The 17993-nt window shown below is 38.6% G+C and overlaps 2 protein-coding genes across 2 annotated transcripts; both read right to left on the bottom strand.

Annotated features, from left to right (window-relative positions):
* Positions 1 to 3747: 3747 nt before the first annotated feature.
* Positions 3748 to 6912, bottom strand: LOC122968162 (chemokine-like receptor 1). The gene is made up of 2 exons (XM_044333167.1): positions 6836 to 6912; positions 3748 to 4950 (listed from the first exon to the last, which is right to left on the bottom strand). The coding sequence occupies exon 2, from the start codon at positions 4937 to 4939 to the stop codon at positions 3827 to 3829; it is 1113 nt and encodes a 370-aa protein (XP_044189102.1). The 5' UTR covers positions 4940 to 4950; positions 6836 to 6912; the 3' UTR covers positions 3748 to 3826.
* Positions 6913 to 8773: 1861 nt separating this feature from the next.
* Positions 8774 to 14895, bottom strand: LOC122968155 (chemokine-like receptor 1). Its single transcript, XM_044333160.1, has 3 exons — positions 14152 to 14895; positions 11427 to 12202; positions 8774 to 8915 (listed from the first exon to the last, which is right to left on the bottom strand). Exons 1-2 carry the CDS (start codon positions 14658 to 14660, stop codon positions 11503 to 11505), a joined length of 1209 nt encoding a protein of 402 aa, XP_044189095.1. The 5' UTR covers positions 14661 to 14895; the 3' UTR covers positions 8774 to 8915; positions 11427 to 11502.
* Between the last annotated feature and the right edge of the window lie 3098 nt (positions 14896 to 17993).

Consider the following 17993-nt stretch of genomic DNA (forward strand, 5'->3'; position numbering starts at 1 on the left):
TAGCGTTTCTTCTGGGTCCAAAATTGGGGAAAGGTGGTACTTTGATGGGCTTATTGTGGACTTCCTGTTTGATTTAGGTCAGGGATGTCAGCATATGATTTGTAGGTCTTGATTAGACAAATAATTGAGTTTTGGTTCGATCTCTCTACGACATTCCTACGGGCCGTGGCAGCCATTTTAGTAACATAGGTGGCGCTCTCGAGCACATTTTGGCACTTTGGGGGTAAATTTTTACATTTTATCAAATTTTTCACCAGACCTGATGTGCGTGCCAAATTTGGTGAGTTTTTGAGCATGTTTAGGGGTTCAAATTTAGGGTTTAAGTGGCAGAATAATAAAGAAGAAAGAAGAAACAAACGGGACAATTACAAGAGGGTCTTCGCCCCTTTGGGGCTCAGGCCCTAATAAAAAAGGAATTTGATACAGTATCAGTCAAAAGTTTGGACACACGTTCCCATTTGGTTGAATAGGAAAGTATGTCCAATCTTTTGACTACTACTGTGTGTACATTTACATTTGTGTCAGAATTATTTTTTAATGTGCAGTTTCAGCATTTGTTTATTCATGTCACAGCCTTATACTTGAGTATTAAGAACTGACATGTCAAGGCTCTGACTGGTGTCCACTGACTTTGTGTCAGTGTGCAAACGGGAAACCTCCCGGAAAGCAGTCTCACATACATTCAGGATGGATTTGCGAACTTTATCCTTGAAATCTTGGCCCATGAAGACATACAGCAGTGGATTCAGGCAACTGTTAAGATAGGCCAGGCCGGTGGCTAAAGGGACCCCCATAGTGAAAACAAGTTCTATTACTCCACTTGACGTATTATCAATGTAAGACCATAACTCAATTAGAGTCATGGTGTAATAGGGAGCCCAGCACAGGAAAAAAGCAGTGATAATGGCAGCGATGATCTGGTCACAGAATACAAATATCTTGGCATCTGGCTTGATGATATATTTACAATTCAATATCATGTACCTTATTGATAAACTGTGACTGAAGCTTGACTTGTACAGAAATAGCAGCTTCCCTTTGGGTAGTAAAAGAGGATTGAGGTTTTTCTCTCAGTTATGGATTTTGGGGATGTCATATATCCGCATGCTGCTGCCTCTGGGGACCACAGGTTCATCTCTAGTGATAATTACAACACTCATCACTGCATACAATATGATAAAATTGGTTGGGCTTCCCTGTCATAGAGACATAGTAACCACTAGTACTTATTTCTACTAAATCCTCATAGGCAAAACTTCATTTTATGTCTCATTTCCGCTGTTGTGGCGCTGTGGACCATATTTAATCAGCTTCAGTGACTGTTTGATGCTCCATGAGCCCCGAACCAGACCTGATCTGGTAAAAACTGCTTTTGCTGTTAGTGCAGCGATCTCATGGAAAAATCTGCAGTGCCATCTAAAAATATTTTACCTTTCTGTAACTCTACAACCGTTCTTATTAACGGTTCTCTGCCTGCCTGTGGTTGTTTCCACTAAATCTAAACCTTGTCAGTTTTCTGTCCATTTATTGACTCAGTCTGTCCTTGTTAGTATACCTCTATTATTCTATCAACCTTTTAACAGTGCATTACTGCAAAAGAGCATCAGCCAACCTTATTGAACAAAACACGTTAAATAAATTATAACATTATCATTCTTATACTTCATCCATCCAAAATCTGATATTTTTATGGTCTTATTTCTACCTTGTGGATTCATATCATGCTACAAATATGAAACTCTGAAATATGAACCCATCATACTCAAAGACAAGCTCAGAGAGATGGGAGTTGATCCCTCCTTTGTTTCCTGGATCACTGATTACCTGACAGAGAGGCCACAGTTTGTCAGGTTGGGGAACTGTGTTTCTGGGACAGTAATGAGCAGCACGGGGGCTCCACAGGGGACTGTACTGGCTCCATTCCTGTTCACATTGTATACCTCAGACTTCAAATACAACTTTGAGTCCTGCCACATCCAGAAATACTCGGATGACACTGCTATTGTAGCGTGTATCAGGAATGGACAGGAATGCGAATACAGGGATCTAATAACAGCCTTCATTGACTGGAGTCGAAAAAACCGCCTTCAACTGAACACCTCAAAAACAAAGGAAATGATCGTGGATTTCCACAGGTCTAAGCCCCCTCTGGAGCCAGTGAAAATCACATTGAAGTGGTGCACACCTACAAATATCTAGGGGTCCTTGTGGATGACAAGCTGGATTGGTCCTCTAACACCGATGCCCTCTACAGGAAGGGGCAGAGCCGCCTGTTCTTTCTGCGGACACTGAGGTCCTTTGATGTGTGTGTGGAAATGATGACCATGTTCTAGCACACGGTGGTGGCCAGTGCACTCTTTTTTTCTGCAGTGTGCTGGGGAGGCAGCCTTACAGACAAGAACACCAAGCAATCTATCTAATCATCTATCTAATTGAATCCACTTCCACAATGTTGCCTAAGCAAAAATGTTTCCACAATCCACTCACAGTTCTAGTTGACTTCTCTCTTTAATTCAAACACAACATAAAGCTGATATGCAGTTACAGAGGATTACAAATAGACTTTGTGTAAAATTATATTGTTAAAGGATCTTGTTTTTCATTTTGAAAACTTTTATTATAAATTTACTTTGATGTCTAAATTATTTTCCAAATAAAATGAACAAATTCATCATGAATGTTATCCAACTGAGCTTATCAGAGTAATAGCACATGATATAAAAGCTACTGATAATAACTGACGTTGAGACAAAAGAACTACCCAACATATTTATACATAATCACTAATGAGTGATGACTGGAAAACACTTCAGAAGTCTGATGCTTGCTGTGCTTGATCTACATCTATGTCCATGATCTAAGAGGCACCTGCAATGTAAAACAGTTCCCTCTGCTGGTCAATTAATATTATGAAGAAAGTCTAACATAAAATGAAAAAGAACAATCAACAACAAAAAGTATGTCTTATGATTGACAGCTCGGTAGTTATGGTAAATTATCATGAGGTGAAAAAGGGAAGAAAGCTTGAGCACAGTGCCCCTGATCTAAAGGTGAAAGATAAACCACAACCATGATTTCCTCTTTAACCTTGGCCCTATAACTACAACAAACACTTGAGGTTTATTTTTTTAATATAGTATTGAAGGTATTGCATAGGTTTTTTTTAAATCGTCATGAGGTGTTGCATCAGATGAGTGGCATCGGTTATAATATCTGTATCCACCATATATATCAGTGTACAATACTAGAGAAAGAGATTCCAGGCACAAGCCAAGTCAAAAATATTATTTTGAAAATGTAAAAATAATGATGAGCAAGTATTGCAATAACAATTATTCATGGTTCATGGTACATGTCACAATATTCATATCCACAGCCATACATAAAATAAATGGGCCATTCCATTTTTCTGTGGTTTTATATTGTCTTGAGGTTAAGGAATAATGGACACCTAACCCAAGTTAACTATGAAGCTGCTACCTTATTGTACAATATTACCATCAGTCCCTTCAATCAGATTGTTAATACTGTAAGTGGAGTTAAGATCTAGTACACTTTGCTTGACCTAATCAGCTTGCTAATCATAAAATTGACATTAATCAAACTTCAACAGGTTCCAATATTTCAATTTGGGAATCTAAGTCCTTTTATAAAGACAATAAAAGAAATAAAAAAGGAATTTGATACAGTACCAGTCAAAAGTTTGGATGCACCTTCCTATTCAGTTGAATGAGGAAGTATGTCCAAACTTTTGACTAGTACTGTATATACATTTACACTTATGTCAATATTATTGTTTCAGTAATTGTTTATTCATGTCACAACCTTATACTTGAGTATTAAGAACTGACTCGTCAAGTCTCTGACTGGTGTCCACTGACGTTGTGTCAGTGTGCGAGTGGGAAACCTCCTCCTGGAAAGCAGTCTCAAATACATTCAGGATGGATTTGCGAACTTTGTCCTTGAAATCTTGGACCATGAAGACATACAGCAGTGGATTCAGGCAACTGTTAAGATAGGCCAGGCTGGTGGCTAAAGGGACCCCGATAATGAGGACAGTTTCTAATACTCCACTTGACATATTATCAATGTGATACCGCAACTCAATTAGATTCATGATGTAAAAGGGAGCCCAGCACAGGAAAAAAACAGTGATAACGGCAACGATGATCTTAAAGGGGCGACTTGAGCGGCTGGCCCTGGTGCGGTTCCTCCTGAGACGATGGATTATCACAGCATAACAGGAGACAATGACAGTGAAGGGGACAACAAAACCCAGAAGGAAGTGGATGATGGTCATGGCCTTAAAACGAAGCAGTCCTAACTCTTTCTCAGATTGTGTTTCACAGCCATCAGAAAAGGCATAGTTGTCGTAGCAGTTTAAGATATTTTTATCATCATATGATGGCCCAATGTCCCTGAAAATGAAAGATGGAAGGCTGAGTATCAGACCCAGTACCCAAACACCCAGACTCACACAGGACGCCTTGCATACACTTCGGTGGTTCTGGGCCCAGACAGGCCACACCACAGACACATATCTGTCCACACTGATCACTACCAGAATGTAGACGCTGACAAACATGTTCAGAAACCTTACTGTGTTGTCCAGTTTGCACATGAACTTGCCGAAAAGCCAGTGGAACTCCAAAGCTGTGTATATCACACTAAAAGGAAGGAATGCTGTGAAGAGGAAGTCAGCAACAGCAAGGTTGAGGATCCAAACTGTGTTCACTGTTTTCTTCATCTTGAACCCAGTCACCCAGATAACCACTCCATTTCCGAGCACTCCCAGAATGAAATCCAGGGAGTAGATAACGACAGACATGATGTTGAGAGACCTTTTCAGACCAGCATCGGTGTCATTAAAAGAGCCATTTTCTTCACATACACCTGATGTATTGGTGTGATTGGAAGGTGTAGCAGTCATGTCCATCATTGTCTTGAGACCTGCAACAGTAAAAGGAAGAATAAATGTAATTTCCCCCTTATCTATATCTATGTAACTAGCTATGTATCTATCTATCTCAACCCACACTTCAAAATGAATTTAGCTCTTAAAAATAACCTATGAATCTGCTTTTCACAAAGATTTGACTCCAACTATGCAAAGTTGTAGGAAATTCCTCTGTTGACAGTCCAAATGGTTACTTCATTATTTATTATTATTATTTCATTAAACCTATTTTCTTGTTCCAACAAAGTGTTTGAAGAAAAGGTGAAGAATGATTCTCAACTTTCTGTGCAAGTCTCAACTTAGTTCAACATAATCATTAGTCTACAGTGAAAATCCACCTACAAACAGCATACCAATTTTTATTTAATTTCATTAATATTTTTATTAAGGCAGGAATGCCCAAATCTCAGTTCCTGACTATTATCAATGGTGTCCGCAGGCATCACTTTTGGGGCCTGTTCTGCTCACTATATATGTAAATGAGATTGTCCTTGTTGGTAAAATGCCATTTTCTCATTCCTGCCATTTGTAGTGCTCTGGCCCATACTTAATTAGCTCCAGTGATTGTTTGATGCTCCATGAGCCCCAAACCAGACCTGATTTAGTAAAAAATGTGGAAAAATGTGCAATGCCATCTAAAAATCAAAATATTTTACCTCTCTATAACTTTAACACCATTCTTATTAAGAGTTCTCTGTCTGCTGGTGATTGCTTTCTCTGAACCTGAACCTCTTCTATTTCCTGTCCATTTTATTGACTCCTTCCTTGTTTTATTATTCCACTAAACTCTAAACAGGGTGTTGCTGCAAAAGATTACTACCAGTACTACTGGCATTTCACAAGTCTATGATCGCAAAAGTTCTTTTTATCAGCTTCCTGTTTTTTACTCTTTATCAGATTTCTTTAGAAATTACGAAACACTTTTTGGCATGTTAGTCATGACTAATGAAACAAATTTAAGCATGTAGAAAACATTCCCACAAACACTACTGGCGAAAACAAAATTAATCCTTTTCTCCAGATCCAAAGACATACAGTAATTACTATAATATACAGTACATACTCCACTCTGGGTTTAATATTGTTACAATTCAATATCATGTATCTTATTGATAAACTGTGACTGAAGCTTGACTTGTACAGAAACAGCAGCTTCCCTTTGGGTAGTAAAAGAGGATTGAGGTTTTTCTCTCAGTTATGGATTTTGGGGATGTCATATATCCACATGCTGCTGCCTCTGGGGCCCTCAGGTTCATCTCTAGTGATAATTACAGCACTCACCACTGCATACAATATGATAAAATTGGTTGGGCTTCCCTGTCATAGAGACATAGTAACCACAAGTACTTATTTCTACAAAGCCCTTGTAGGCAAAACTCCAATTTATATCTCATTTCCGCTGTTGTGGCGCTGCAGTTACTGTGACTATTTGATGCTCCATGAGCCCCAAACCAGACCTGATTTAGTAAAAACCGCCTTTACTGTAATAAAGCAGTGATCTCATGGAAAAATGTGCAATGCCATCTAAAAATCAAAATATTTTACCTCTCTATAACTTTAACACCATTCTTATTAAGAGTTCTCTGTCTGCTGGTGATTGCTTCCACTGAATGTGAACCATGTCAGTTTTCTGTCCATTTATTGACTCAGTCCGTCCTTGTTATTATACCTCTATTATTCTACCAAACTCTTAACAGTGTGTTACTGCAAAAGAGCATCAGCCAACCTTATTGAACAAAACACGTTAAATAAATTATAACATTATCATTCTTATACTTCATCCATCCAAAATCGGATATTTTTATCGTCGTATTTCTACCTTGTGGATTCATATCATGCTACAAATATGAAACTCTGAGAATAACAAAGGTACAGTACCTTTCTCAAAGCTCTCCAGTCAGGTGAGGATGTGTCTGCAGCAGAAATAACTCTGATCAAACCCTGACAGGTTAATATAGCTTAATGTGTGGAGGACAAATGTGTTTTGTCATCGAGGCGGGGACACAAGCAGCATGCACTTCTATCTTTTGAAGCCCATAAACCCTTTTGCATAAACTTTGGCTGTTTATGCATTGTGATTAAAATAAGTTTTGTCACATTTTCTAAAACCATACATTGTCTTCATTCATAGATGAGATACATAATGTATATGTGCTGTAGATACAGTATAGCACTACATTACCTCACACTTTTACTGTGTTGGTGCTCTTGTGTTGACCATTTTAATCAACATTTGGATGTAGGTTACATAATACATTATGTCGCAAGAAAGTCCGAGCAGCATCTGACAATCATTTAGGGTTGCCAAAGAGTTTTATGAAATGGAAGGCAACTCCCTTTCTTCCGCTATCCACTTGAAGCTGCACACAAACTCTGGTGCCTCTGTAAATCTGTCCCTGCAAACAAAAACAGATCTGAAGCAGGATTACATTTTTTCTAACATGTTTTTAGATGTAATATTACTACTGAAAGTATTGCACAGGCCTTGGTTGGCATATGTACCGATTGCTCTTTCAATCAGATTTCCTCAAAAATTTCAAAACACATGGGGTCCCCCCCCACCCCCTCTTGTCTTGCCTGTTTGTTTTTCATTTCCTTTTGAGGTATTTGCATTCTATATCTGCCGCCTCAGGTTTTACATACATTTTATCGTACTCAATACTAGGTAGATGTCAAGGCAGCTGAAAACTTTGTAAAGAAGTTGATGAGCAGTGAAATTGCAAAGTTGTACTGTACGCATGGAATACTGAGGTAAAAATGAAAAAAAAAAAAACAACTATGAGTAGTAAAACAACTGCTATGTCAATTACAATACAGTCAAAATCCTGATTAATCAGTGTGTATGGTCAGGAAAGGTCTACTGGTCCAATTTTTACACAGCCATAATCCAGAGGATCCTGTCACTATCGATTACTGTCTAGTACGGAAACACATATAAGCACATATTTAAGAAAATGGATAGAATTATCACCAGAGCATCAAAGATAGGTGATAGGTTGTAACTCCGCACACTGGACTCCATATATACACACAGCATACCATCTCACAAGCTATCAAGATCACTGATGACCCTCTCCACCCAGCTCACCATCTGTTTCAGTATCTCCCTTCTGGCAGAAGGAACAGATCACAAGGAGACAGGACAGAACGCCTTAACCGGAGCTTCTTCCCCAAAGCCGTACAGTTGATGAATACACAAAAGTTGGTCTAATTGTATTGTACAGTATGTAGAGCTGTGTAAGCTACTGTTTGCAGTAGTGTTGTATGTTATGTATTTTTACAGCTATTCCATCTGTACTGACATTAATTCCACCAGTCTAATCATGTGGTAATAAAACAAACTTGATTTTTACAATTTTTAAAAACCATACAGTGTCTTAACTGATAGATGAACTACGTGGATACACTATAGTACTACATTATACCCTAACTGTACCCTTTATACTATTTATATTACATTACACCCTTTGTAGCACCTCTCATGTTTTCAGTGGTGTTCTGGTGTTGACTGTTTGAATCAACATCTGAATGTAAGTTACATATTTCCAGAGAGTTTTATAAAAATAGAAGATAACTCCATTCTTGCCAATGTCCACTTGAAGCTGGACACAAACTGTGGTGTCTCTGTATCCCTGCAAGTAAAACTGATCTGAAGCTAGAATATATCTTTTCTAACATAGTTTTAGAGTTAATATAGTATTGAAGGTATTGTATAGGTCTAGATTGGCAAATATTTCTATTCCTCTTTCAGTAAGAAATTTCACAACTCCTCTGGTGACAGTTACACAAGGTTTGAGCATGCACGAAATGGCAGCACTTTATTATCAGTCAAATACGTTAAATGAATCCACCACATGAATACAGTAAAACATACACTATACAGTAAAGGCAAAAATGTTTCCACAATCCACTCACAGTTCTAGTTGACTTCTCTTTTTAATTCAAACACAACATAAAGCTGATATGCAGTTACAGAGGGATACAAATATACTTTGTGTAAACTATTTAAATTATATTGTTAAAGGATCTTGTTTGAAATTGAAATTCATTCTAAAACAAGTTATTATAAATTTACTTTGATGCCCAAACTATTTTATAAATAAAATGAACAAATTCATCATGAATGTTATCCAACTGAGATTATCATAGTAAAAGAGTAATAGAGCTACTCAACATATTTATACATAATCACAAATGACTGATGATGACTGGAATACACTTAAGAAGTCTGAAGATTGCTGTCCTTCATCTACATCTATGTCCTTGATCTGAAATGTAAAACAGTTCCCTGTGCTGGTCAATTTATATTGTGAAGAAAGTCTAACATAAAATGAAAGAGACCATCACCAACAAAAAGTATATCTTATGATTGACAACATTGTAATTACAATAAATTATCATGAGATGAAAAAGGGAGGAAACCTTGAGCACAGTGCCCCAGATCTAAAAGTGAAAGATAAACCACAACCATGATTTCCTCTTTAACCTTGGCCCTATCACTACAACAAACACTTGAGGTTTATTTTTTTAATATAGTGTTGAAGGTATTGCATAGGTCTAGATTGGCAAATATTTCTATTCCTCTTTCAATAAGACTACTTCAGAAATTTCACAACTCCTCTGGTGACAGTTACGCAAGTTTTAAGCATGCACGAAATGGCAGCACTGTATTATCAGTCAAATACGTTAAATTAATCCACCACATAAATACAGTAAAACAAGCCAAGTCAAGTCAAAAATAATATTTTGCTAATCATAAAACTGACATTAATCAAACTTCAACAGGTTCCAATATTCCAATTTGGGAATCTAAGTCCTTTTATAAAGACAATAAAAGAAATTAAAGCTGCAAGCAGTGTTGAATGGGCCTTCGCACCCTTGCGCACGTCAGGGCGCGGTGCAGTCCAAGGGCTTCTGTCACGGGCATGTAGATGTCTCCAGACCTGGGCTGCCAGGTCTGACTTTACAAACATGTAAAGTTTGGTGCAGACTGGAGCATTTACAATAAAGTTATGGCAATTTCCTGTGTCATGGTGAAACATCAAATCTCAATGGTGTGAGGATGTCAATTTTCTGCAGGGTGAGACATGTCTGTCTTGCTCACACCTGTGTCATCAAAATTATGCAAGTTTTGGGCCCATTCACTTTAATTTCAATAAATAAATTGAAATCTTTTGATGAGTTTGTTTGTAAAAGAAATTAACTTCCTAATTTTCATCAAATCTATTTTAAGGAAAATAAAGACTTTTAACCCACATGACCTGGTCAAAGTTTGATTGACATGTGTACTGTCAGGTGTGTAGAGACAATAAGTAACTGCAGCTGGACACAGAAAAATACTCATATATTTGAATGGAGAGTGTGAGCGAACCCACACTTTTTTGAACATTTACTGCTTCCACATAATTTTAGATACAAACTTAATTTGAACTTTAAATGAGTCACGAGACTTTGACCTGCAAATCTTGAATTTACATGTGTTTTCTATCCTTTACTGTTCGGGGCGTGGCACAGTCCAATGGTTTCTGTCACAAGCATGTAGATGTTGTCAGACCTGGGCTGATAGGTCTGACTTTACCCCCCCCCCCCCCTTTCTTCCCTCCTTCTCCCTCTCAGTTGGAGAGCAGAATTTTAGAGGCCTCTTCTTGTGAAATATCCTCATAAATCCCATGACTTTGGCCAAATCTTTTATTAAAAATCACATCTGTTTGTAGGATATTTCGTCGCGAATCCATTGACACAGGTTTGAAAGTGGTCAGACTAATAGTTTAGACATCAGAAGCATCAGTTTGACACAAAGTCCATGCCCAGAGATTGCCTTCCCATTGGTTTACATTGGTGCGATGCGGCACTACAACTTTCAGGGCTTATAAAATCCAAACCGTTCGAGTTAGTACAAAACAACTTTTGTTCAGCACAGTGTCATAAGTCATGTATAAAAGTTTGAAGCCGATACCATTAACGCCCAAGGAGGAGATAGCGTTTATTCAGGGGCCAAAATTGGGGAAAGGTGGTACTTTGATGGGCTTGTTGTGGACTTCCTGTTTGATTTAGGTCAGGGATGTCAGATTTGTAGGTCTTGATGAGACAAATAATTGAGTTTTGATTCGATCTCTCTACGACATTCCTACGGGCCGTGGCAGCCATTTTAGTAACATAGGTGGCGCTCTCGAGCACATTTTGGCACTTTGGGGGTAAATTTTTACATTTTATCAAATTTTTCACCAGACCTGATGTGCGTGCCAAATTTGGTGAGTTTTTGAGCATGTTTAGGGGTGAAAATTTAGGGTTTAAGTGGTGGAATAATAAAGAAGAAAGAAGAAACAAACGGGACAATTACAAGAGGGTCTTCGCCCCTTTGGGGTCAGGCCCTAATAAAAAAGGAATTTGATACAGTATCAGTCAAAAGTTTGGACACACGTTCCCATTCAGTTGAATAGGAAAGTATGTCCAATCTTTTGACCAGTACTGTGTGTACATTTACATTTGTGTCAGAATTATTTTTTAATGTGCAGTTTCAGTATTTGTTTACTCATGTCACAGCCTTATACTTGAGTATTAAGAACTGACATGTCAAGGCTCTGACTGGTGTCCACTGACTTTGTGTCAGTGTGCAAACGGGAAACCTCCTCCCGGAAAGCAGTCTCAAATACATTCAGGATGGATTTGCGGACTTTATCCTTGAAATCTTGGCCCATGAAGACATTCAGCAGTGGATTCAGGCAACTGTTAAGATAGGCCAGGCTGGTAGCTAAAGGGACCCCGATAGTGATGACAAGTTCTATTACTCCACTTGACGTATTATCAATGTAAGACCATAACTCAATTAGAGTCATGATGTAAAAGGGAGCCCAGCACAGGAAAAAAACAGTGATAATGGCAGCGATGATCTTAAAGGGGCGACTTGAGCGGCTGGCCCTGGTGTGGTTCCTCCTGAGACGATGGATTATCACAGCATAACAGGAGACGATGACAGTGAAGGGGACAACAAAACCCAGAAGGAAGCGGATGATGGTCATGGCCTTAAAACGAAGCAGTCCTAACTGATTCACAGATGGTGTATTGAAGTCATCAGAAAAGGCATAGTTGTCGTAGCAGTTGATGATTGTTTCATCATCAGATGATGGCCCAGTGTCCCTGAAAATGAAGTATGGAAGGCTGAGTATCAGACCCAGTACCCAAACGCCCAGACCCACACAGGACGCCTTGCATATATTTCGGTGGTTCTGGGCCCAAGACATTCCACTGAATTGTGGCTTTCACAGAGAAAGCTGACTGTCCAAATGCAGTGCAACCAAATGGTATAGTACAATCATGTATAGAGGATAATCTGGAGGATCTAATAGAACTTACTGAATACAAACATGCATACAAACAGCTACCAATTTTTGTGTTATTTCATTAGTATTTTTATTAAGGCGGGAACGATCAAACCTCTATTCCTGCCTGCTACCAAGGGTGTGCTGCAGGCATCTCTTTTTCGGCCTGTTCTGCTCACTATTTATGTAAATGAGATTGCCCTTGTTGGTAAAGTGCCATTTTCTCATTTCTGCCATTTGTAGTGCTCTGGCCCATACTTAATCAGCTCCAGTGATTGTCTGTTGCTCCATGAGTCCCAAACCAGAACTGATTAAAAACTGCCTTTCCTGCTAGTGCATTGGTCTCATGTAATAATCTGCAATGTCAACTAAAATCCACAACACTTTACCTTTGTGTAACTTTAACACCATTCACATTAAAGGTTTTCTGTCTGCTGGTGACTGCTGCCACTGAACCTGAGCCTTTTCTATTTCCTCTCCACTTTATTGACTCCGTCCGTCCTTGTTTTATTATTCTACTAAACTCTTAACAGGGCATTGCAGCAAAATATCTTTCAATGCATTTGTATATATAGTATAGTACTACTAGTATTTCACAGGTCTATGTTGTCAAATGTTCTTTTTGTCAGCATCCTGTTTTTTACTCTTTATCAGATTTCTTCAGAAATTACGAAACATATTTTGGCGCATTATTCATGAGTTACGAAACAAATTTAATCATGTAGAAAACATTCCTACAAACACTACTGGCAAAAACAAAATGAATCCTTTTCTCCAGATCCAAAGACATACAGTAATTACTATAATATACAGTACATACTCCACTCTGGGTGTAATATGGAGCCCAGCACAGGAAAAAAGCAGTGATAATGGCAGCGATGATCTGGTCACAGAATACAAGTATCTTGCCATCTAGCTTGATGATATATTTACAATTCAATATCATGTACTTTGTTGATAAACTGTGACTGAAGCTTGACTTGTACAGAAACAGCAGCTTCCCTTTGGGTAGTAAAAGAGGATTGAGGTTTTTCTCTCATTTATGGATTTTGGGGATGTCATATATCCACATGCTGCTGCCTCTGGGGACCACAGGTTCATCTCTAGTGATAATTACAACACTCATCACTGCATACAATATGATAAAATTGGTTGGGCTTCCCTGTCATAGAGACATAGTAACCACTAGTACTTATTTCTACTAAATCCTCATAGGCAAAACTTCATTTTATGTCTCATTTCCACTGTTGTGGCACTGTGGACCATATTTAATCAGCTTCAGTGACTGTTTGATGCTCCATGAGCCCCGAACCAGACCTGATCTGGTAAAAACTGCCTTTACTGTTAGTGCAGCGATCTCATGGAAAAATCTGCAATGCCATCTAAAAATATTTTACCTTTCTGTAACTCTACAACCGTTCTTATTAACGGTTCTCTGCCTGCCTGTGGTTGTTTCCACTAAATCTAAACCTTGTCAGTTTTCTGTCCATTTATTGACTCAGTCTGTCCTTGTTATTATACCTCTATTATTCTATCAACCTTTTAACAGTGCATTACTGCAAAAGAGCATCAGCCAAACTTATTTAACAAAATAGATTAAATAATTAATATCACCATTCTTATACTTCATCCATCCAAAATCTGATATTTTTATCATCTTATTTCCTCCTTGTGGATTCATATCATGCTACAAATATGAAACTCTGAGAATAACAAAGGTACAGTACCTTTCTCAAAGCTCTCCAGTCAGGTAAGGATGTGTCTGCAGCAGAAATAACTCAGATCAAACCCTAACAGGTTAATATAGCTTAATGTGTGGACAAATGTGTTATATAAATGCACACATTGAGGCGGGGACACAGACAGACAGGCCACACCACAGACACATATCTGTCCACACTGATCACTACCAGAATGTAGACGCTGACAAACATGTTCAGAAACCTTACTGTGTTGTCCACTTTGCACATGAACTTGCCGAAAGGCCAGTGGAAATCCAGAGCTGTGTATATCACACTAAAAGGAAGAAATGCTGTGAAGAGGAAGTCAGCAACAGCAAGGTTGAGGATCCAAACTGTGTTCACTGTTTTCTTCATCTTGAACCCAGTCACCCAGATAACCACTCCATTTCCGAGCACTCCCAGAATGAAATCCAGGGAGTAGATAACGACAGACATGATGTTGAGAGACCTTGTCAGATCAGCATAGGTGCCATCAGAAGAGCCATTTTCTTCATCTACACCTGTTGTATTGGTGCAATAGGAAGGTGTAGCAGTCATATCCATTATTGTCTTGAGATCTGCAATGGTAAAAGGAAGAATAAATGTAATTTCCCCCTGTATGTATCTATCTATACATATTTCAACACACAATTGAAAATGCATTTAGCTCCCAAAAATAGCCTATGACGATGCTTTTCACAAAGATTTGACTTGAACTATGCAAAGTCGTAGCGAGTTCCTCTGTCGACAGTCCAAATGGTTACTTCATTATTTATTATTATTATTTCATTAATCCTATTTTCATGTTAACCAACAAAGTGTTTGGAGAAAAGGTGAGTAATGTTTCTTAACTTTCCTTCCAAGTCTCAACTTAGTTGAACATAATCAACAATCTACAGTGAAAAGCCACATACAAACAGTGTTATGACCCAGAGGTCATTTGAGCATTTTTCTGCTGTGTCTTTTGTATGTGCTTTAATTTTGTGCTTTGTTGTGGATCTCTCTCTCTCTCTCTCTCTCTCTCTCTCTCTCTCTCTCTCTCTCTCTCTCTCTCTCTCTCTCTCTCTCTCTTGCTCTCTCTCTCTCTCTCTCTCTCTCTCTAGGGTTCCTGCTGAAGTGTGTATGTGTTGGGATGCAGGTGTGCAGGGGCTAATTGAATGATTGTGACTGTGTGAGTTTGTGGGTTGTTCCAGGAAGCTGATTGGTTCCAGCCTCCAGGCTTGCAGTTTTAAGGCCAGCTCCTTCCAGCTTCTGTGGGGCTCATCTCTCTCCACTTCCAGCCAACATGTTCTGATGTTGTATGTAGTTTTTTTTCTCATGTGAAATACCAGCCCAGGTTTCGTAGGGGTGGATAGCAATTTTGTTTAATCCTATTTTTCTCCTGTTTTTGTTAGGTTAGAAGTTAGGTTAGTGGCTTGTCTTTTTGTTCTTCTTCTGTTTGAGTAGGTAAGTTTAGGCTCCTCAGCTTTAGTTACCTCTGTTTGTTATTTTGCTGTTAGCCCACCCTGAAGCTTAAGGCATTCTGAATAAAAAACTTAAAGGGCTGCAAATTCCTTGTGGCTGATGGTTCTTGGGAGTTGGGAAGAGGGGAGTCTCACAATTTTCATGTTGTTCCAGGGTTTCTCCTAGGCTGGGTCGTAACAACAGCATACCAATTTTTATGTTATTTCACTGGTATTCTTATTAAGGCCGACACACCCAAATCTCTATTACTGCCTATTACCAAGGGTGTGCCGCAGGCATCACTTTTGGGCCCTGTTCTGCTCACTATTTATGTAGTGGTGTATTCTTTTTCTATCCAAATCTCATGTTTTGATTGTCTTATTTCTTCCTTGTGGATTCATGTTATGCTACAAATATGAAACTCTGAGAATAACAAAGGTACAGACACAAAGGTACCTTTCTCAAAGCTCTCCAGTCAGGTGAGGATGTGTCTGCAGCAGAAATAACTCTGATCAAACCCTGACAGGTTAATAAAGCTTAATGTGTGGAGGACAAATGTGTTTTGTCATCGAGGCGGGGACACAAGCAGCATGCACTTCTATCTTTAGAAGCCCATAAACTCTTTTGCATAAACTTTGGCTGTTTATGCATTGTGATTAAAATAAGTTTTGTCACATTTTCTAAAACCATACATTGTCTTCATTCATAGATGAGATACATAATGTATATGTGCTGTAGATACAGTATAGCACTACATTACCTCACACTTTTACTGTGTTGGTGCTCTTGTGTTGACCATTTTAATCAACATTTGGATGTAGGTTACATAATACATTATGTTGCAAGAAAGTCCGAGCAGCATCTGACAATAATTTAGGGTTGCCAAAGAGTTTTATGAAATGGAAGGCAACTCCCTTTCTTCCACTATCCACTTGAAGCTGCACACAAACTGTGGTGCCTCTGTAAATCTGTCCCTGCAAACAAAAACAGATCTGAAGCAGGATTACATTTTTTCTAACATGTTTTTAGATGTAATATTACTACTGAAAGTATTGCACAGGCCTTGGTTGGCATATGTACCGATTGGTCTTTCAATCAGATTTCCTCAAAAATTTCAGAACACATGGGGTCCCCCCCCCACCCCCCCTCTTGTCTTGCCTGTTTGTTTTTCATTTCCTTTTGAGGTATTTGCATTCTATATCTGCCGCCTCAGGTTTTACATACATTTTATCGTACTCAATACTAGGTAGATGTCAAGGCAGCTGAAAACTTTGTAAAGAAGTTGATGAGCAGTGAAATTGCATCAAAGTTGTACTGTACTCATGGAATACTGAGGTAAAAATGAAAAAAAAAACAACTATGAGTAGTAAAACAACTGCTATGTCAATTACAATACAGTCAAAATCCTGATTAATCAGTGTGTATGGTCAGGAAAGGTGTACTGGTCCAATTTTTACACAGCCAGAAGGGAGATACTGAAACAGATGGTGAGCTGGGTGGAGAGGGTCATCTGTGATCTTGATAGCTTGTGAGATGGTATGCTGTGCGTATATGGAGTCCAGTGTGCGGAGTTACAACCTATCACCTATCTTTGATGCTCTGGTGATAATTCTATCCATTTTCTTTAATATGTGCTTATATGTGTTTCCGTACTAGACAGTAATCGATAGTAACAGGATCCTCTGGATTATGGCTGTGTAAAAATTGGACCAGTACACCTTTCCTGACCATACACATTGATTAATCAAGATTTTGACTGTATTGTAATTGACATAGCAGTTGTTTTACAACTCATAGTTGTTGTTTTTTTTTTCATTTTTACCTCAGTATTCCATGAGTACAGTACAACTTTGATGCAATTTCACTGTTCATCAACTTCTTTACAAAGTTTTCAGCTGCCTTGACATCTACCTAGTATTGAGTACGATAAAATGTATGTAAAACCTGAGGCGGCAGATATAGAATGCAAATACCTCAAAAGGAAATGAAAAACAAACAGGCAAGACAAGAGGGGGTGGGGGGGGACCCCATGTGTTTTGAAATTTTTGAGGAAATCTGATTGAAAGAGCAATCGGTACATATGCCAACCAAGGCCTGTGCAATACTTTCAGTAGTAATATTACATCTAAAAACATGTTAGAAAAAATGTAATCCTGCTTCAGATCTGTTTTTGTTTGCAGGGACAGATTTACAGAGGCACCACAGTTTGTGTGCAGCTTCAAGTGGATAGCGGAAGAAAGGGAGTTGCCTTCCATTTCATAAAACTCTTTGGCAACCCTAAATGATTGTCAGATGCTGCTCGGACTTTCTTGCAACATAATGTATTATGTAACCTACATCCAAATGTTGATTAAAATGGTCAACACAAGAGCACCAACACAGTAAAAGTGTGAGGCAATGTAGTACAGATCACTAGGGCTGTAGTCTCCTGGTCGACTAGTTGGTTGATATGCTCTCGTCCGACTAAATTCTCATTGGTCGAATAATCTCCGTGTTACTTTCATAAGAAGAAAAGTGCTACATCAGTAGCCTTCCAGGATCAATCCATTATTT

This window comes from Thunnus albacares, chromosome 18 (assembly GCF_914725855.1).
Source record: "Thunnus albacares chromosome 18, fThuAlb1.1, whole genome shotgun sequence".
Classification (NCBI taxonomy): domain Eukaryota; kingdom Metazoa; phylum Chordata; class Actinopteri; order Scombriformes; family Scombridae; genus Thunnus; species Thunnus albacares.

Coding starts and splice junctions, on each gene's coding strand:
- LOC122968162 (XM_044333167.1), bottom strand. CDS start 4,939: ATGATGGACATGACTGCTACACCTTCCAATCACACCAATACATCAGGT.
- LOC122968155 (XM_044333160.1), bottom strand. CDS start 14,660: ATGCATTTTCAATTGTGTGTTGAAATATGTATAGATAGATACATACAG. Junction 12,203..14,151: donor GACAGATATGTGTCTGTGGT/GTGGCCTGTCTG, acceptor GCCACAATTCAG/TGGAATGTCTTGGGCCCAGA.